The sequence below is a fragment of the Peromyscus leucopus genome, chromosome 10, assembly GCF_004664715.2.
Source record: "Peromyscus leucopus breed LL Stock chromosome 10, UCI_PerLeu_2.1, whole genome shotgun sequence".
Taxonomy (NCBI): domain Eukaryota; kingdom Metazoa; phylum Chordata; class Mammalia; order Rodentia; family Cricetidae; genus Peromyscus; species Peromyscus leucopus.
This window is the reverse complement of record NC_051071.1, coordinates 92,444,133-92,462,236: the sequence shown is the minus strand read 5'-3', so window position 1 is coordinate 92,462,236 and position 18,104 is coordinate 92,444,133. Positions and strand designations below refer to the sequence as shown.

Here is an 18,104-nt window from a genome sequence, read left to right as displayed (position 1 = left end):
TAATCGTTAGCACTCACTCTTCATTACCCCAAACTCTTTCCCTACCCTAGACGGCCACTGTCCCTTATGTCTCTGGAGAGTTCCTTGATGCTGGACATGTAATATAAATAGAAACGTATGTATTTTGGTCTTATGTAACTGGCTTCTACTTAGCATAATATTTTCAAGAGTTATCCATATCATATTAGATGTCTTTATTTCATTCTTTTATATTCCCTAATATTCAAAAGTATGAATATACCACATTTTATCCATTGACTAGTTGATAAACATTGGCTGACTTCTCTTTTGACTTTCATGAATAATGTACTGTAAATATTCACACATAAACTTCTGTATGAATCTTTACATTTGAGCATATACTTAATAGTAGATTTGTTGGGTTATAAGTCAACTCCACAGCTGGGCGGTGGTGGTGCACGCCTTTAATCCTAGCTCTCAGGAGACAGAGGCAAGTGGATCTCTGTGAGTTTGAGGCCAGCCTGGTCTACAGAGCAAGATCCAGGACAGGCTCCAAAGGTACACAGAGAAACCCTGTCTCGAAAAACAAAAAACAAACAAAAAAGTCAACTCCACGTTCACCAGCTGAAGCAATACCATATTGCTTTCCAAAACTAACAGCTCCTGTCCTGCCAGGTGTCTGTGAGGTTTCTGATCTCTTGCTAACCCTAATCCGTCTTTGTGGTAAGGCCATCTTGCTAACTATGAAGACTAGTCTCATGTGTAGCCCAGATTGGCCTCTAACTCAAAATTCTCCTTTGGTCTCTCAGGTGATGAGATTCACAGTGGTTCTTATGGGCATTCATTGCATGGCCTAAAGAAGTGGAACATCTGCCGGGCGGTGGTGGCGCACGCCTTTAATCCCAGCACTCGGGAGGCAGAGCCAGGCGGATCTCTGTGAGTTCGAGGCCAGCCTTGGCTACAGAGCGAGTTCCAGGAAAGGTGCAAAGCTACACAGAGAAACCCTGTCTTGAAAAACCAAAAAAAAAAAAAAAAAAAAAAAAAGAAGTGGAACATCTTTGAAAAGCCCAGTTGGCCATTTATATCTTTCGCGAATTTCTGTTTGGGTTCTTTTCCCATTCTGAAGCCTGTTTCTGGTTTTGTTTTTTGTTTGTTTGGCTTTTGGATGTTTTGTTTTGGTTTGATTTGGTTTTTTTTGGGGGGGGTGGTTTCAAAATTGAGTTTTCAGAGTTTTTTGTATTTTAAGTATACTACTATTGTCAGATATATGATTGCTGGTTTTTAAATGTATTTTTAAGCATATTTGTTAAAGTTGAGCAACTTTATCTCTAGAATAGTTTTCATGCTGTCTTCTGTAGAATATGTCCAGTACCTGCTTTTCTAGATTAAAGCATGATTTTCAACAGGAAAAGAAAATGGAACTTACTTTAAAGCTTAGTCTCAAATGTGACACCATAAGCAAGGTGATAAAGAATAGGTAAGCTATTAACTGTGACCTGTGACCTTCACATGTACATGCTTGTGCACACCTGTGTACACCCCACACACTTGGATGGATGGATGGATGGATGGATGGATGGATGGATGGATGGATGTGTAAACATTTGTCTGAAAAATATACAGAAAGGTTTCAGTTTCAATATAAAAAGATTAATACCTCACTAAGCAAGTAAAGAATCTCAGGCCATTTTTTAAAAATATCTACAAATGCTAGTAACCACAAGAAAAATATATTCAGCATTGTTAACCATCAAGGAAATGCAAATCAAAACAGCAGTACATTTCCACTTCTTACTAACCAGGAACAGATAAGCAGATAATAACATTGACAAGGATATGGATAAATCTGAACTCTGTACACAGTAGGTAGGAAAAGAAAATGGTACATACACTTCAGAAGATAATGTTTTATTTTCTTAAAAGACTAAACATATTTACCCTCTGCCTATCAGTTCCACTTCTGTCTTTATACCCAAGAAAAATGAAATGTCCACACTGAAACATGTGTATGAATATTCATAGCATTGTTTATAGTATTTAGAAAAGAAAGCCAGTTCAGACATCTGTCTGCTGACAAGTGGATAGATCCAGCATATCCATATAATGGAAGGGGACTGGGCAACAAAAGAACTCTGATGATGTTTGTATGCTGTAACAGACAACAAAAAGAAAAAATCACAAATTCAGTGTTACAACTTACCTAAGAAGCACAGGAGAGGAAAATCTGTAGAGACAGCCATAGATCAATGGGTTGTTGAGAAGGGGGGAGGGGGACAAGGGCATGACAGTTGAGAGGGTGTGGTGTGTGTGTGTGTGTGTGTGTGTGTGTGTGTGTGTGTGTTTGTGTAATGAAAATACCCTAAGGTCGATTGTGGTGATGGTTACACAGCTCTATGGGTGTAGTAAAACCTATCCAAATACTTGGGCCATGCTCTGGGTTGCAGTAGACCTGTCCCCTTTTTTTCTTCATTTTGAGACAAAGTCTCACTGTGTAACCAAGGCTGGCCTCTAACTCACAAGCCTCCTTCCCAAGTTCTTGGGTTACAGTGTGTGTGCCACACATATGTGACTGACTCAGTAGCCATATTTTAAAAATGATGTTATTTGTCTTTTGGAAATTCCCTGAGGTCCACGAATTGGGCCTATTACAGTGTTTAAAGATATTTTGTACATAGAGATATTTACATCTTTTGAGAATGGATTCATAAGTATACCATGCATCTTGAGTGTAATTGACCTACTAGAGGAGACCATGGCATTGAGCAATTGAAATATGTCATCCTCAGACTTGGGTCTTGATTTTCTGTTAACTTTGTTTACCATCCCATATCCCATTTTATTTGTAGCTATTTAGGCTGTTAATGCCTGTCTGAATAGACAGTGTGTTTGTGCCTGCCAAATAGAGAGTATGGGACCTGCAACAGAGCCAGGGGTGTAGTTGACGCCTAGCTGTGTTAGTGTGGGCAAATCTTTTTGTCCCTCATTACTTTGTAGGAATTAGTGGGGGAATTAAATTCATACCAGAAATGTACTGCAAACAATTCCAAGTACACTGTAAAGGCCAATAGGTTCCTATGAAGCCAGTAGACCACAAAGAAGTATACATTATATTGTCACGAGCAGTGTTACAGATGATTATGTAGACATAATGACATGACTCCCCAGCTTCCATGGCTCCTCAGAGCTTTCATCAAGTCATTCTTCAGCATAAATTGAGATTCTTCCTAGTTAGTCCCTGCTTCTCTTGTTTACTCTCTCAAGACCTGGATCAGCCCCACCAAACCATAATACATTCTCAGGCTTCCCGGCCACTCACTGGGACACCTGTACCTGGGTTCCCCTTTGACACCTGCTTATCCTTGAAAATCCAGCTCAGGCACCATCATCTTGCTTCCTCCTTCAGCTTCTCCCTTTGGGGCAGTACATGGCTTCTCCTGTGGGTTTGTTGTGCACCGGTGTGACACCCTGATAACATGTGCAGGCTCTTCCTCCAGCACAAGGTCACTGATGACAAGGGCCGTATTTGCTCTGTTCTTAAGCATCTAGTGCACTGTTGGTCAGAGTGTATTGTCTTGATTTGATGGACTGAGAAAAACCCATCATAAGGCTTTAGCAATTTCTGTTAACATAATTCAGTCCAAATAGAAAAGACAAACTTCATGAGGTTATCTTGCTAACAGTTTGAGTGTTCTTTAATGCTTCAGCTAACGGTTAAATCAAATGAAATGTTCGTGGTACTTTGATCTAGCCTTAAAAGTTCAGAGTGAAACAAGTGTGAAGTGATTTATTTCCTGTGATTGGTCATAATTTACATAGAACCTCATATATTCCCAGCCTCATTGCCACTGGCATTAGGCTGCCTAAATATTGCTAATAGTTTCAATTTTGTTAAGATCCATCAGCCGCCAGGAAGAAGACGCTCAGCAAGTCTCACCTTGCTTGCCCACAGGACTGCACACAGCTTCCCCTCTGGGACAGTCAGAGTCTCTGTGATGGCTCCCCCCTCCTGCTCTAGAAACACATGGACAGGATCAGTTTCTCCAGCTCATACTCCTGCCCTTTCCACACGCTGGTGCACAGCTAGCTCTTCACTGCTTCTGAATGTGAATAAATCACTTCATTTATGAAATGCTGAGTGTTTTTTAATGACTTACTTAGTGCTAATTCTTTTTTAAGCTTTAAGTTACTTAGTGTTTCAGTGAAATGTCTTAGTGTTGTAACTTAGACTACTTAAGTACTGCATGTTAGGATTTTGGCTTACAATGATTAAGAAGTCATGACCTCCAGATGATCACTTTTATTGGTTTCCTGTTTGAGTTCTCTGGAAATCTTTTGGTTTGGGTGCTTGTTGCTAGTTTTAATCTTTGTCATGTTTATAATACAGCTTTTTTTTTTTTTTTTTTTTTTTGGTTTTTTTTGGTTTTTTTGAGACAGGGTTTTTCTGTGTAACCCTGGCTATCCTAGAACTCACTTTGTAGACAAGGCTGGCTGGCCTCAGACTCACAGAGATCCACCTGCCTCTGCCTCCTGAGTGCTGAGATTAAATGTGTGCATCACCAGTCCCAGCTATAATACAGGTTTTTAAAGAAGCTGATAGAAAATTTTAGAGCCTGGTGGTACATACACTTGTAATTCTTGTGTTTGGAGGACAGAGGTGGGAAGATGAGGAGTTAGGGTCATCCTCAGCTTGACAGTGCTGAAGAGAAAAGAAAGAGAAAATGTAGCATGTCATTTCCAATTTTCATCTGTTTTAAATTCTAAAAGCTGGAAAAACTATTGAAAATATTCTATAAAGAATTCAGAGTCAGGCGGTGGTGGCACACACCTTTAACCCCAGCAAGTTCTAGAACAGGTTCCAAAGCTACACAGAGAAAGAAAGGAAGAAAGAAAGAAAGAAAGAAAGAAAAAAGAATTTGGGCCAGGTGGTGGTGGCACAGGCCTTTAATCCTAGCACTCAAGAGGCAGAGCAGGCCAGTTTTTGAGTTTGAAGCCATCCTGATCTCCAGAGCAGCTCAAGACAGCCAGAGCTGTTACACAGAGAAATTCAGTCTCCAAAAACCAAAAACAAAACAAAACAAGGAATCGAACAAAATTATTGACCAAACTTTTAGGGGAAGGGAGTAAAATGTTTATAATTTAGCAATCTGTGACTGTTGGACTTCACCCCGCCTTCCTATATGAAGCATAATGTATAGCTAATTCTTGGTGTTATGTATCACCTACAGAAATGTTATTCAGCTTAAAAAGATCGGTGCTTTGCAGACATTGATGTACAAACACAAATGTACAGATGGAGCTCTACAATCTGATGTGACTCAATCTTGGAAACTTACTGCAACTGTTTTGCAGTTCACTCACTATCACATGACTCACTTCAATAGTTCAGACCTTGTCTAGTAGTGATCAAAGTTCATTTGGTTAGGGGTTTTTTTGGTGTGTGGATAGCTTTTTCCACTTTGTTGTGGATTGATTTTCTTTCAAAATACCCAATGCTCTTTCCTCTTTTTTGAATCTCAGAACGTGGTACTTGTCTGCACCATGCAATCTCTGTTCACATACAAAAGGTATTTTAACTTGAAGTAATATGCATCATTATCTATAAAATGCCATGTAAATATGTTTTTATTAATATCTTCCTAATTGTATGAATTGCTTTGTTCAGATGTCAAAATTAGAAAATCACTCCTGTCTCTTTAAAATCAAGTGTAAAAATGAACCTTAACCTTTGACAAGCTAATGATATCCTATAATGTGCCTAGATGAAAGCAAACACATAGAGAACGTGTTATCTCCTTTGACCCTGTGGGCACTTGCCCAGGTGATCAAATTTTCTCAGCACGGATTTTTCTGATATTTAGTTATGGTCTATATTTAGAAGCTTCAAGACTCTGAAATTAGGACATTTATTTGTTTCACAAAAGAAATTTATCTTAACATGTAGTGCTCTAGTTTAGTCTAGAATAAACTAATGTCGAGTTTCAGCATACTTACACACACTCAATGACTATAGAGTCCTGTGGAGCTTTAGCATGTCCGTCTCAGAAGCCCCTTCCTGCTCCGAAATCTTAGTGGTGACTTTAATGTGAAATGGCTATAGTGATTGTGGTAGCTTTTGTGTCTGAATTTTTACTATCATGCAGTTAGAAACTCGCTGTTTCCTGTCACAGCCTGCATTCATCATATGAACATAACAGTTTCCTGTTTTCTTATTAACTATAAGCATTTTGAGCCATATTCTTTGCTGGTTATATATCTTACCACTTTCCTTTGCCAATTGCCAAATGGTTGGAGTTTCCATGCTTACAGAGAAATTCTGAATTCTGATTTCTTTATTGCTAATGCAAGGCTAAAGTTTTTCTAATTTTTGAAGTGGTTAAGTATATTCAGTGTCCTAGTGCAATTTACGTACATTCTACATGGTCTTACTTTCCTTTACTCTGTTTCTTAATGCATAACATGGTGAAGGCGTCCACATCAGGTAAGAACCAGTGCCCTTGGTCCCCAGCTAGTGCTTACCTGACTACTTATTGATATTTGCATCTAACATGTAAAAGTGAATGAGTGGATGTGGTCAGGGCCATTTCAGAATCCTACCAGCTTTTTAGTGTAGCTCCTGAACATTGTGTCTGTCTTTATTGAATCAGAATGCTGAATTACTCAAAGCTGATTTTAAAATCATCTCTGCAGTCTAAGGAATAAAGATAGAGATAGAAATTATGTCCAACAACCATTACTCCATTTTTCTGGAGTTGATCCACCCTCAGACCTATCTGTAAATATGTTCTCAGTCATGCACAAGGCCCCAGGTTCAATCCCCAGGAGCTAAATGAGTAAATGTAGCTTTTTATTTTTTGTTTGAGGTAGGATCTCACTCTGTTGCTCAGGCTGGGATTACAGGCCTGTGCCACTGCCCTTGGCTAATAAGTGGGTTTTATTTGTTATTTTGTTAGTTGGGTTGCATGTGAGCAGTAGCTTTCCTGGTTGGTCTTATTTAACACTGTCAAAGATCAAATTACAAGCCAGTTTTGAAGCATATTTGAATATTTAGGGCTTAATTTCACTATTAAGGAATTTTTGTTGCTTGGTGTCATAAGGATATTTGTGTTATGTTTATCCAAGAATTAATAAAGACAGCCTCCAAATAGTTTGCTTAAACTATGTGTACTTTTCAAGACACATAGTGCCAGATGTTGTGATCCAGCCTGTGAATCTCAGCACTTGGTTGGCAAAGGCAGGAAGGTCGTGAGTTCAAGACCACCTGAGAAACATAGTAGTGTTTATCAATTGTTTTTATTCTGTGATTGGCCCCAAAGACTATCTGGTAAGACCAGAAACCCAAAGGGAACACATTGCCAGGAGCAGCAATGTGTCACTTTGACATTCATTCCCAGGCCCTGCCTGAGTCTCCAAAGAAGACAGCTAAAGGAGACAGCTGGTGTAGGTAAAATGCTCCTGGGGCCCCTCCAGGGGATGAAAAGGTCACAACAGCCTGCCTGGGCAATGCAAGATGCCGTCCACTGAGGTGTCAGCCAAGACAAGGCAGGCTCTCATTGTTTGGAAGCATGAAAATCCTGACATTGAGTTTCTTCTCAGCCAGATCAGCTTCTCGTTAGCTCAGCCCCACTGGGTGTGAGCCGAAGGTCTGCCACAGTGGCATGAGTTTTCATTCATTCTCCTGTCACTCAGGATGGAACCCAAGGCTTCCTGTGTAGTAGACAGGCATCCTACCTCTGAACTACATCGCCAGAACTCAGCAGCCATCCTCACACTTTGACTATATCAGGCTCTCCTGAGATATTTATAAGGAAAATACAGATCTCAGTTCCTTAGATGGGAGGGGTCTCTGTTTCTAAGATCATTTTCTTGGGAAGAGTGATGGGCTGTTAAATATTGTTAACTTCTGAGAATCTGATAAGGAGGGTCACAAATACTGTGTTTACAACAGAAGACCAGGGCCTCTGTGCTGCAGGAGGCCTACGGTTGGCCTTCTACCCAAGCCCCTGGACATGATGGAGCCTTCCAGCAGATTTATGTATATTCAGCCCTTTCGAAATCATACTCAGTACCCCGAAATTCCCTGCCCAAGTGCTCACTTACAGTCCCCACCTAGCCCTTCATCATAACCCAGTGTGCCTGTTTCTTAGTCCAAGAGAGAGGTAAGGAGTAGCTTCAGTCTCGTAACGTCGTCCTGTACCTTTCTTTGTTTCTTTACGCAAACAAAAAATTCCTTTGCTTCATTATGTCAGCAGTTCTCAAGAGGCATTAGGCGTTACCTTTGATGTTGAGAAACTGAGTCCTCAGCCCATAGTTAATTTTCTGTAGTTACATCATCTGATAAAGGGCTACAACATGTTAATTATAATACATTTTGTTAGAGCAAAGGAAAACCACAGCTTTCCAAACATTTGAGAAGTTGTGGTTCTACCGTGCCCTACCTCTGTAACAGCCGGGAAGAAGGAAGCCACGTGCTCCATAGTATTTCCTCAGAAGGATCTGGGGAAGAAAAGAGAAAGGAAGAGATTAACTGAACTGAACTCAGCACTCAGAGCTATAAATCGTGTGTTGCAATGTGACGATGGGATGTTGCCTCAGAGCATGGCCGTTGTCATAAAGCTCTGGGCTGCACACTGAGAAGTGGCTGTGGTGTTGGGCACCTTTCTGCTGAAGATGAGGTGCTGAGTGTAAGTTCCCTCTGTCATGCCAAGGGGCAGCATGTTACTTCAGTTCCCTTGCCCCCTGTGTGATTTTCTTCTCTCGCTGTAGGGCAGGGACGTTCTTTATAGCTGAAAGAATGCCTGGGCCAGGCAATTGCGGCACTGAACCCAGCCTCCCTGGTTCCTGTCGTTACATGCAAGCAGGGAATTGCTAACATGTCTTCACTTCTTGGAAGTCTTGTCAGGAAAGCTGGGAGGCAGCGTGGCAAGGCTGTAATGGCTTCCCTCTCAGAGCCGTTAATTTTGAAAGTGTTTGTAACATTTCCTGCCTATTTCGCATTGCCTTTATCTCAAGATTTGAAAGATAGTGACTAGGGGTTTGTCACAGAGAACAAGGATAAAGGCTGGTAGGAGAGATGAGGGTAGGGGCGTGAAGTGTATGTCAGCATGTCCTTTAATCCTCGAGATATTTGGTGGCTAATTAGTTGTTTTTTTCTGTTCTTAATTCTGCTTTTTTATAGGGAAAAAATGACCGAATGTACAGGACAAAAGTAAAAATTAACTTTATATTTTCAGCATAAATTCTCAAGAGCAGGACTGGTGTCTAATTATATAGTAAGGATATTCGTGCTCAGGGTGGTGCTGAGTGTGGGGCTTTGATGATATTTAAGCAAAGCAGCAGCAGACCTCCGAGAAAGACGCTTTGGAGAATGTAGTTTAGGGCTAGAAGAGCTAACAGTTTCCCAACACTGAACTCAAGACTTAGACTTGATGACTTTTTACTTTCTCAGCCTCCATATGAGACTGACCCTGAAAATCTCTAGGGAGAGAACAGAGGCCTGGTTGCCAAAGAAGAAAGAAAGGGGGAAGAACTAACCCCCTTGAGAAGCAGTCATTCTTCCTAAGGAGAAGCAGAGAGAGATAACACACAAGGTGGGCATTTGTGCCCTAAATTTGATTTGAATGTTAGTGTGTGGTGGCCTTTGGAATTGGAGACAGTCTCATATGTTCCAGGCTGGCCTCAAATTTGTTATGTAATTGAGAGTTAACATTAAACTCCTGATCCTCCTGCCTCTACCTTCCAATGCTGCAGTTATAAGGTACACCACCAAGCCTGGTTTATGCAGTGTGGGGATAGAACCCATAGCTTTGTGTATGCTAGGGAAGCACTCAGCCAAATGAGCTATATTGCCAGCTCCAAGACTCAAAAATTTAATGATTTCTGAATCATTTTTATCATTTACAGAATTATGGTAACATGTTTTCAAGATGGTGTGTGTAATAGTGAAGAGTATGGTCTTTAAGTTCACACCTCCTAGAAATACAGCTGGTTATGCAGGTGAACTGACAGGGCATCTGTGATGACCTCAGAGTAAACCAGGGACAGAATGGTGTAATTTATGATGCATCCAGACTGTCTGTGTGTGTGTGTATCAGGTGATGTACGCACAGAGTTCATATTATCTCTAGTAAAGTTTTAGTCGAAATTGAAACTCTGCTATTAGCTGTGAAACCTCAGCAGGTTCCTCTCAGGTTTCTATTTCCTAATCTGTAGAATGAGAATAATAAAATCTAGTACATAGGACTGTCAAAGTCAGTTAGTGAGTTATGTCCCATTAGAAAGCATTCAAAATCATTATGTCTTTAGGTAAAAAGATCAAGGCATTGTCTCCCTTGAATACAAATGATATGCTTTTTTTATGGGGCAGTTGTGTTTGCCTCTGTTTGAGTATGTCTAACAATCTGGATTTTGTTTTCAACAGCTCAGGTGCCTAAAAGGCCAGAGGAGCTTCTCCAGCCAGCCACCTTTTGATGGTGTCCACATTGTCAGCCATTTGATAGGAGATGACGAATCGCTCCAATCGTCGGATGAAGACTTTATAGACAGTTCCTTGCAGGAAAGGGGCATTGCTTTTCCTTCGCACAGAAAACCTGGCTCGATGTCTCTGGATCCCACTTTGGCAGATGGCAGTGAGAGCGAAACAGAAGATAGTGTGCTGGGAGCGCAGCGTGGTGACCGCGAGCTCCCAAAGGAGCAGCGCCCACAAAGAGAGTCCTACTCAACTACTGTCTGAGCGTCACTGTGACAGCCTGGGGGCCGTAGGACAGCGGTGTCCCATGAGGAGAGTTTGGGGACCATCCCTGTGTCCTGTGTACATACATGTCTGATTTTTACAGCCTCATAGACTGTCTTTGCCAAATGTCCGCAGAGTTTCCATTACCACAGTAGACTGGAGTATGCTAGTTGTTGGCAAATGGGTTGTAACAGTATTACAGAATATTAATTTTTCTTATTTAGAAAATACTGCTAGGTTTAATTGTAAGAACCATTTTAAAATTCATTTAAAAACTGTGGGAAATTGGATTTTCTTTAAACAAAACTGCTCTTGTGCAATATTTTATCCTCATTGAACAAACTGTACATTTGTGTTTATCAATTTGTTTCCAAGGTGGCTGTCTCTAGACATCTGACCAAAACATACAGGTGATTGAACTTGTATTTTGAGTTTTTTTCTTCACTAAAATTGCAGCTGTTAGTAGGTCATTGAATATTGTCAAACACAAATAATTTTTTTCCTGTATAATTTCTAAACACAAAGTAATTGTTGTCTATTCTGAAAGTTTTTGTTTCAGTTTCTAAGTTTTATGTGTATTATACTTCTGTGTGTTAGTCAGAATAGTAGCAGGTTAACTACAGATTATTATTTGTACATATTTATAAATCTGTGTCACCCAGCATTGGACATCCTCTACATGAGGAGCAAATGTTGACAATGACTGCTTTCAGCATTCTAACAGGACTTCTGTAAATAGTAGGTTAAAAGAAAACTAAGTAGGGACCGGACACTACTGTTGTAGCAGCTGTAGTAACCTTTACTCGGCATTCCACACTAGCGGACTCGACTCGTAACTGATTGCTGTTCAAACACTACTGGTGAAGCCCTTTACTCCATCTGTAATAATAAACTTGGAGATTAAAGAGGTCTAGCGCGTGCTAGGTCACGGTAATCTATGTAATATAATTTAGCTCTAGGATAAGTTCCAAGATTGGAAAAATATCTATGAGTATTGTATTTAAATTCTCTAGTTTCTAATTGACAGGTAAAGCCATAAGAACTCTTCTTCTTAGTCCTTTCTTTGTATTATTTAGACTTTTTCTCTAGAAAACTGAATGCTTGTTATTTGTAAACTGAGAAACAGCACTCACCTGTGGAAAGGCTGCCAGCGTGTGTTGACTGGGTGTTTTCCACCCACATTTTTTGTTAGTAGCCTGAGCCATGGAGGAAAAGAGAATTTAGTATGTATGGAAGTACATTTTTGCACAGAATGTTGCGTACATAGAGAAAAATATTTTATGGAATGGAGAAGAAGAAATGGAAGTAGTTTTCTTTCTAAACCTGTGTAACGCCTTACGCTGCACTGTGGCCAGGCTTTCCCAGCAGGGAGTCCTAGCTGCCCTCCTGTCTGACAGGCAGGGTTGGAAGCATGCCTTCTGTGTCCATAGCACCCATTTACCTGTAATTACAAGCTAGTTAATTAAGATACTAATTCAGATCTCTTTCTAGACTTCTAAGATCTAGCAAATGAGTTTTTCAGTTCCCTGCTCCCTGGCGGTGTTACTTAAATAATTTGCATTTAAATCTGTTTCCTAAGTATCTCCTGTAGAGATGGGTGCTCATTAGCAGTCAAGTTTCTCAGTCAGTGAGACAGGACACAGCACTACCAGAGGCTAGTCCTTTAGGGTTCGCCCTTGTGGTCCAGTACTGTGATTCCAAGAGACTGTCAATAGCCCAGTGAAGGAAGAGGACTTGTAGCCCTGTGCTTTTTTGTTTTTATCTAGACCCTCTCCCTCATCAAGAAACCTCAGTGGGCTAGAAGTATAGCTTGGGAGTTAGAATGCTTACCTAAAATGCCCAAGACCCTGTGTTCAATCCCAAGCACCACCGAAAGACAGACTAGCTCAGAGAATTTTCTAGTACTCTTTCTGGTTTGGAACTAGGTGTAAAAGAACCCTGGTCATTGAACCTTAATTCATTGATGCTCTTGTGCTTTGTACAGTGGAAAATTAGAAGCAACATCCATTCAAGGTCTCTGAGTCAAGCCAGGTGCAGACTCAGCTACTCAGGATGCTTGAGTACAGGACCAGCCTGGGTAACACAGTAAGATTCTGTCTCAAAAATTTTTTAATTCACATACACCTTAGACATAAATCTTTCTGGGTTCAGTAGGATGCTGTGCCTCGATCTGACTCCATTTCATTCAAATTAATATAAGTATATTGTTTAAGACTTGGAAGCATTGGACTGATGAATTTGTTTCATTGAAGGATGTTTTGTGGGAGTAGATGGGGTGGCAGGTGATGGAAAACCTTGCTCTCTTGGGATACCTGGTCTCCTTACCACTCCAGGTGACACTAAAAACAAGACTGTAAGCCCAGACATGAGGATCAAGAAAGCACTTCAGCAGACTTTTATTTTCCTAGTACTGGGGATGGAACCCAGGGCCTTACACAGGGTGGGCAAGCTCTGCCACTGAGCCACACCCAAGTCTGACTTCTTCAAAATCAATGTATACATTTTTTTTTTTTTATGGAAAATGAGGCCAAAGAGATTGTTTTATACAACTTCTACTCTGGTTTTTGTTGTTTGGATTTGTTTGTTTGTTTGGCCTGTTGATAGCCCCTTGGCATTCGCTGATTGATTGAAACATTGTATTCCAGCTAACTGGCCATTTATGTTTAAAACAAAACAAAAAAAAAAAAAACCTTTCCCAGCCCTGAACACAATGCAGCTTGTTAATATCCAGGCAGTGCCTTTGATTGAAAATAACGTCTGCTTTTGAAGTATGTTATTCCTGGCATCACAAAAAGTCATCTGGTTCCTCATTCACCATTTGCATAATGCACTATAATATTCAAATTTTTAAAAATTAAGGATATTGATTATGTTTTGTTAAGCTTTTCATGGCTAGCGTGGTTATCACATAGTACCAAGTCACTGATGGCCAACGTTTGTAGAATCAGTAGTTTCCTTTCTAAAGCAGTGAGTTTTAGCCTGAAAGTTTTTGCTGCTCTAGATAGATTAGCAAGCAATTATAATTTAAAATTAATTTCTTTTTAATTCTGAAATTAGTTTAAATTTCTGATTGAAATTAGGGTAGATGCTATTTAAAATTCAAATTTTTACCATCCATAGATCTACATACCTCTTCACTTCAGAGAAGAGATAACACAGTAATACAGTGATAAACAAAGTTATAAGTGTGTTTCATTGAACTGTTGGATTTTTTATTGTAACACTGTATGATAACCTAAAAAATGTTTACTTGTGCCTTTGCTTTAAACAATTAAAGTTTCTCGTTTTACAAGACTTTATTTCCTTAAATTATTAACTTTAAGAGGGAAGGGGGGGTCAGAGGTCTATTGAAGAACATTTGGCCACAGAGAAGATTAGAACTGCTGAGGTCTGTGCTCCCCGGTGAGGGTGTCACATCCACCTGCTCCACACACAGAGTAACACGCAGTCTGGATAAGTCTGACATCCAGTAGATGTTTTCAGTTTCATAGACAGCCAGATGTCTAGACTTGTTTCCTTCCTGAACATGCCGTTTGTTTTAATTATCCGTGGCAGTATTTTCACCACAAATGGAGTTCAGGTTATTGAAGGCATTACCAGTGAGTTCAGTAATGCATTCGAATATGTGTGTTTTAGATACCATGCCAAGGCTATTGCAGAATGAGCTTTGTGAGTTCTGCAGTGTTACTGCATGTCAGTTTCATTAATTCAGAAGCAGCGATGCACTGTTCTGGCACTTCATGAAGATACATGAAATTTACAAGAGCTATAATCTAGGCTTCTCTACCTTGGAACTGTTAGCATTTGGATTCTGATCTTGGTTACAGGACATCCTGCCTACTGCAAGATGTTTGCAGTATCCACAGCCTCTACCCACCACATGCCAGTAGCTCCCATGCCTTCAATCGAGGCAAAATATCTCCATGTGTGGGGAGTAGAGGAAGCCCTAAGTGAGTGAAGTACCGAGTGAATGTGTGCTGTTGACGTGGGCACCTTGTTAAGGACCTTAAGGACCCCAAACCATCAGACCCATAAGAAAAAGGCAGAACTTCCTCTGTGATGTGAGGCTCAGAGAAGTGGCAAAATCTTTCTTTGGCTCCAAGTGTGGACACTGACAGTGCATACAGAACACATCACCATAGCCTTCTCCCCACAGTTGTTTATGGCCTCAGATGGCTTCCTTACAGACTGTTCCTAAACCTGTTCTTTGATCTGTCTGTATGTCATAGACCATGCCTCCTTCATCTGTATGTAACAACCCCGCCTCTCTGTTCAACTGTGTATAATAAACATGCTGAGCTTCCAGGGTGCTGAGGTTTCTCCATCAGAGAGCTCAGTCCACTTGGCCCCAGCTTTTTTGTGTCTTTTTCTTCATTTTCTTACCACCCAGTCAGGTCTGTCCCTGGAACCAGATCAAGGATGTGGCTTCCAGACATTGTCACAAAGAGGACAGAATGAAGTCATTATATGGTCAAGAAATGCTTAGAAATTTAGAATATGAAGAAAATCAGTAGACTCCAGTATAAGAACATATATACACCTTGAAGACACAGTGAAAATTTGAATCTATTTTTAGTAGTCAGTGATAAAGAAAATGTGAACCACAGTAGGTACCATTTCACATTTGTTAGGATGGCTATCCAAAAAGAAAAAGAGCTAGGCATGGAGGCATGTACCAGTCCCAGCTCTCAGGGTTCTGAGGCAGGAGGATTGTTCCAGCTCAGAAATTTGAGACAAACCTGGGTAACTTAGGCAAATCCCACCTTGAAAAAAAGAAAAAGAAGAAAGGGAAAATAACTAAAAGGTTGGCAGTGGTAGAAAAATTGGAGCCTGTGAATCACTTACTGGAACGACTGGAGAAGAGTTGGGTGCTTTTGGAAGAGTTCAACAGTGTTACAGTGCAACCCAGCAATTCTAGACAAATACTTGGAGCAGGGACTCCGATACTTAAGTCCACAACGTCCACAGCAGGAGCATTCACAGAGGTGAATGGTGACAGCGACGGCTTCAGCTGAATGAAGGTTGGGTGTGCACGATGTATGCCTACAAGGCAACTCTATCCATAAAAAATGTGGACCTTAAAAACACTGTAGTGAAGTAGCCAGTGATACACTTTACTAGGTGATGGGATGGCCCAGGAGGTTATTATCTAGTGGCTGCAAAGCTGCTGTTTGGAATGACAAAACATTCTGTGAGTGGGTAATGATGCTTGTACAGGCTTGAATGTGCCTGTTTTGGGTTTGTATGTGAAATTCTCCTTCCCCATGCTTGTGTGTTTGAACACTTGGTCCCTGGGTAATGGTACTGTTTCAGAAAATAGTATAACCTCTATGTCGTGGGGCCTTACTTGAGGAAGCTGAGAGGCAGGACTTGAGGATTAGAGCTGGTGTCCTATCTAGTCTTGATCCACCAAGATGTGAAGGAGTCACCAGCCACACTTGTACTGCCTCAGTGGACTAATCTCCTCTAATTGTGAGCCTAATACACACTACTTCCCTTGAGTTGCTTATTTAGGGGTATTTTGGTCACAACAATGTGTAAGGGAGGGAGAGAGAGCATCTGATGTGCATGTGGAAGACACAGTATTCTGCACTGTCATTGTCTACCTTATTCACTTATAACACGGTGTCTCACTGAACCTGGAACTCACTCCCCATTGAACCTCCTGTCTCTAGTCTCCAGACCACAGAAAAAAGATCTGTGGCCCCTCCAGGACCTTCCATCCCTCTCCCACCAGATCCCACAAGGCTAGCTCCTGCTCCCTTCAGGACCCTGCTTGGGTATTTCTTCCAGAAGGCCCTTTCTGGGCCTTTCCTATTGGAGGGATGGCACCCACATGCCACAGTACCTGTGTAGAGTTCAGAGGACAACCTGTAGGAATTGGTCCTTACCTTCCATTTTCTGCATCTTGGGAATTGAACTTGGGTCCTCAGGCTTTGCATCAAGCACCTTAACCCACTAAGCACCCTCCTTGGCCCTCAGCTTGACCTTTCTCTGCAATGCTGCCGGGCCCATACCTTTTATCCTTCGTTTCTATGTTGATCCTTCCCATACTCGAATGCAAAGAATGTTCCATCTGCCCCTGAGATTCACAAGTGCAGTGCCTTTCAATCAGTACTTGTGAATGAAGAAATACTTGAATAGTTAATTTTACCTCGGTTTCTAGGAAAATAAAATAACATCAGTGAAATGGAGAAAGCAGAATTCCAGTACAACTGGTCTACCTCTGAGCTGTGTGATCACTAAATCCTGCCCAAGCCACAGCTGAGAAGATGAAGGTAGGCCAGACTCCTGTCACTCAGATAGCGTGGTAGATACGGAGGTGCTGTTGTAAGATTAAATCCACGGGATTTCAGAGATTGAATCTGGTTTACCAGGAGGCTGGGGGTATAACTCAGTCGGTACAGTTCTTGTGTAGTATGTATGAAGTCCTGGGCCCCACCCTGTGGTGGTCTGAATGAGAATGGCTCCATTGGGCTCATATATTTGAGTGTTCAGTTTGAAGTTGGTGGAACTGTTTGGGAAGGACTAGGAGGTGTGGCCCTCTTGGAGGAGGTGTGCCACTGAGGGTGGGTTCTGAGATTTTAAAAGCCACACCAATCTCAGTTGGCTTTCTTCCTCTATCTGTTTGGTACCTGAGGGTCAGATGCAAGCTCTTAGGTGATGTTGCAGCATAGTGCCTGCCTGCCACCATTCTTCCCACTGTGGAGGTCATGGACTTACCCTCTGGAACTGTGAGCCCCTAAATTAAATGCTTTCTTATTTGTTGTCTTGGTGAAAAGTGACTAGGCCACGTTCCCAGCACCTCATACACCAAATGTGGTAGTATAAATCTGGACTCTGAGCACTTGGAAGAAAGAGGATCACAGGTTTGCTGTGGGTCGATCTTTCTGTATGCTGTGAATATGTGTTGCTCCCCTTGGTTAATACATAAAGCTGCTTTGGCCTATGGCAAAGCAGAATAAGAGCCAGGCAGGAGATCCAATCAGAGATACGGGGAGAAGAAGGGCAGAGTCAGGGAGAGACCATCCAGCTGCCTAAGAAGCAAGACACCAGCAGACAGGTAACACCACAGCTACATGGCAAAATATTGATGAATAGAAATGGGCTAATTTAAGATGTAAGAGCTAGCTAGCAATAAGCCTGAGCCATAGACCAAACAGTTTCTAATTAATATCAAGCCTCTGAGTGATTATTTTATAATCAGCTGCAGGACTGAGGGACTGGGCAGGACCGAGAAAGGCTTCAGGCTACACAGGTTCAAAGTCATCCCCCACTACATAGCAAGAGACCAGTCTGGGCTGCATGAGCCTGCCTCAAAAAGCAACAGAATACCCAGCAACTCCAGGTGAGTGGCCTCTTCTGAAGTGTGCCCCAGCTGCAACTACACACCGTATCTCATTCACTTTGTATG

At 41.3% G+C, this 18,104-nt stretch overlaps 1 protein-coding gene across 8 annotated transcripts in view; it reads left to right on the top strand.

Moving 5' to 3' along the window:
• Evi5 (ecotropic viral integration site 5) overlaps positions 1–13,984 on the top strand; it is a 153,355-nt gene extending 139,371 nt beyond the window's left edge. For 6 of the 8 annotated variants that reach the window (XM_028867385.2, XM_028867384.2, XM_028867389.2 and 3 more), the window contains one exon: positions 10,379–13,984. In XM_028867385.2, coding sequence (XP_028723218.1) covers positions 10,379–10,690 — 312 coding nt within the window. In that variant the 3' untranslated portion in view covers positions 10,691–13,984. Of the gene's footprint in view, positions 1–5,478; positions 5,560–6,426; positions 6,440–10,378 lie in introns of those variants that run through there. The other 2 variants (XM_028867392.2, XM_028867391.2) reach the window with 2 other exon arrangements.
• Positions 13,985–18,104: the final 4,120 nt, after the last annotated feature.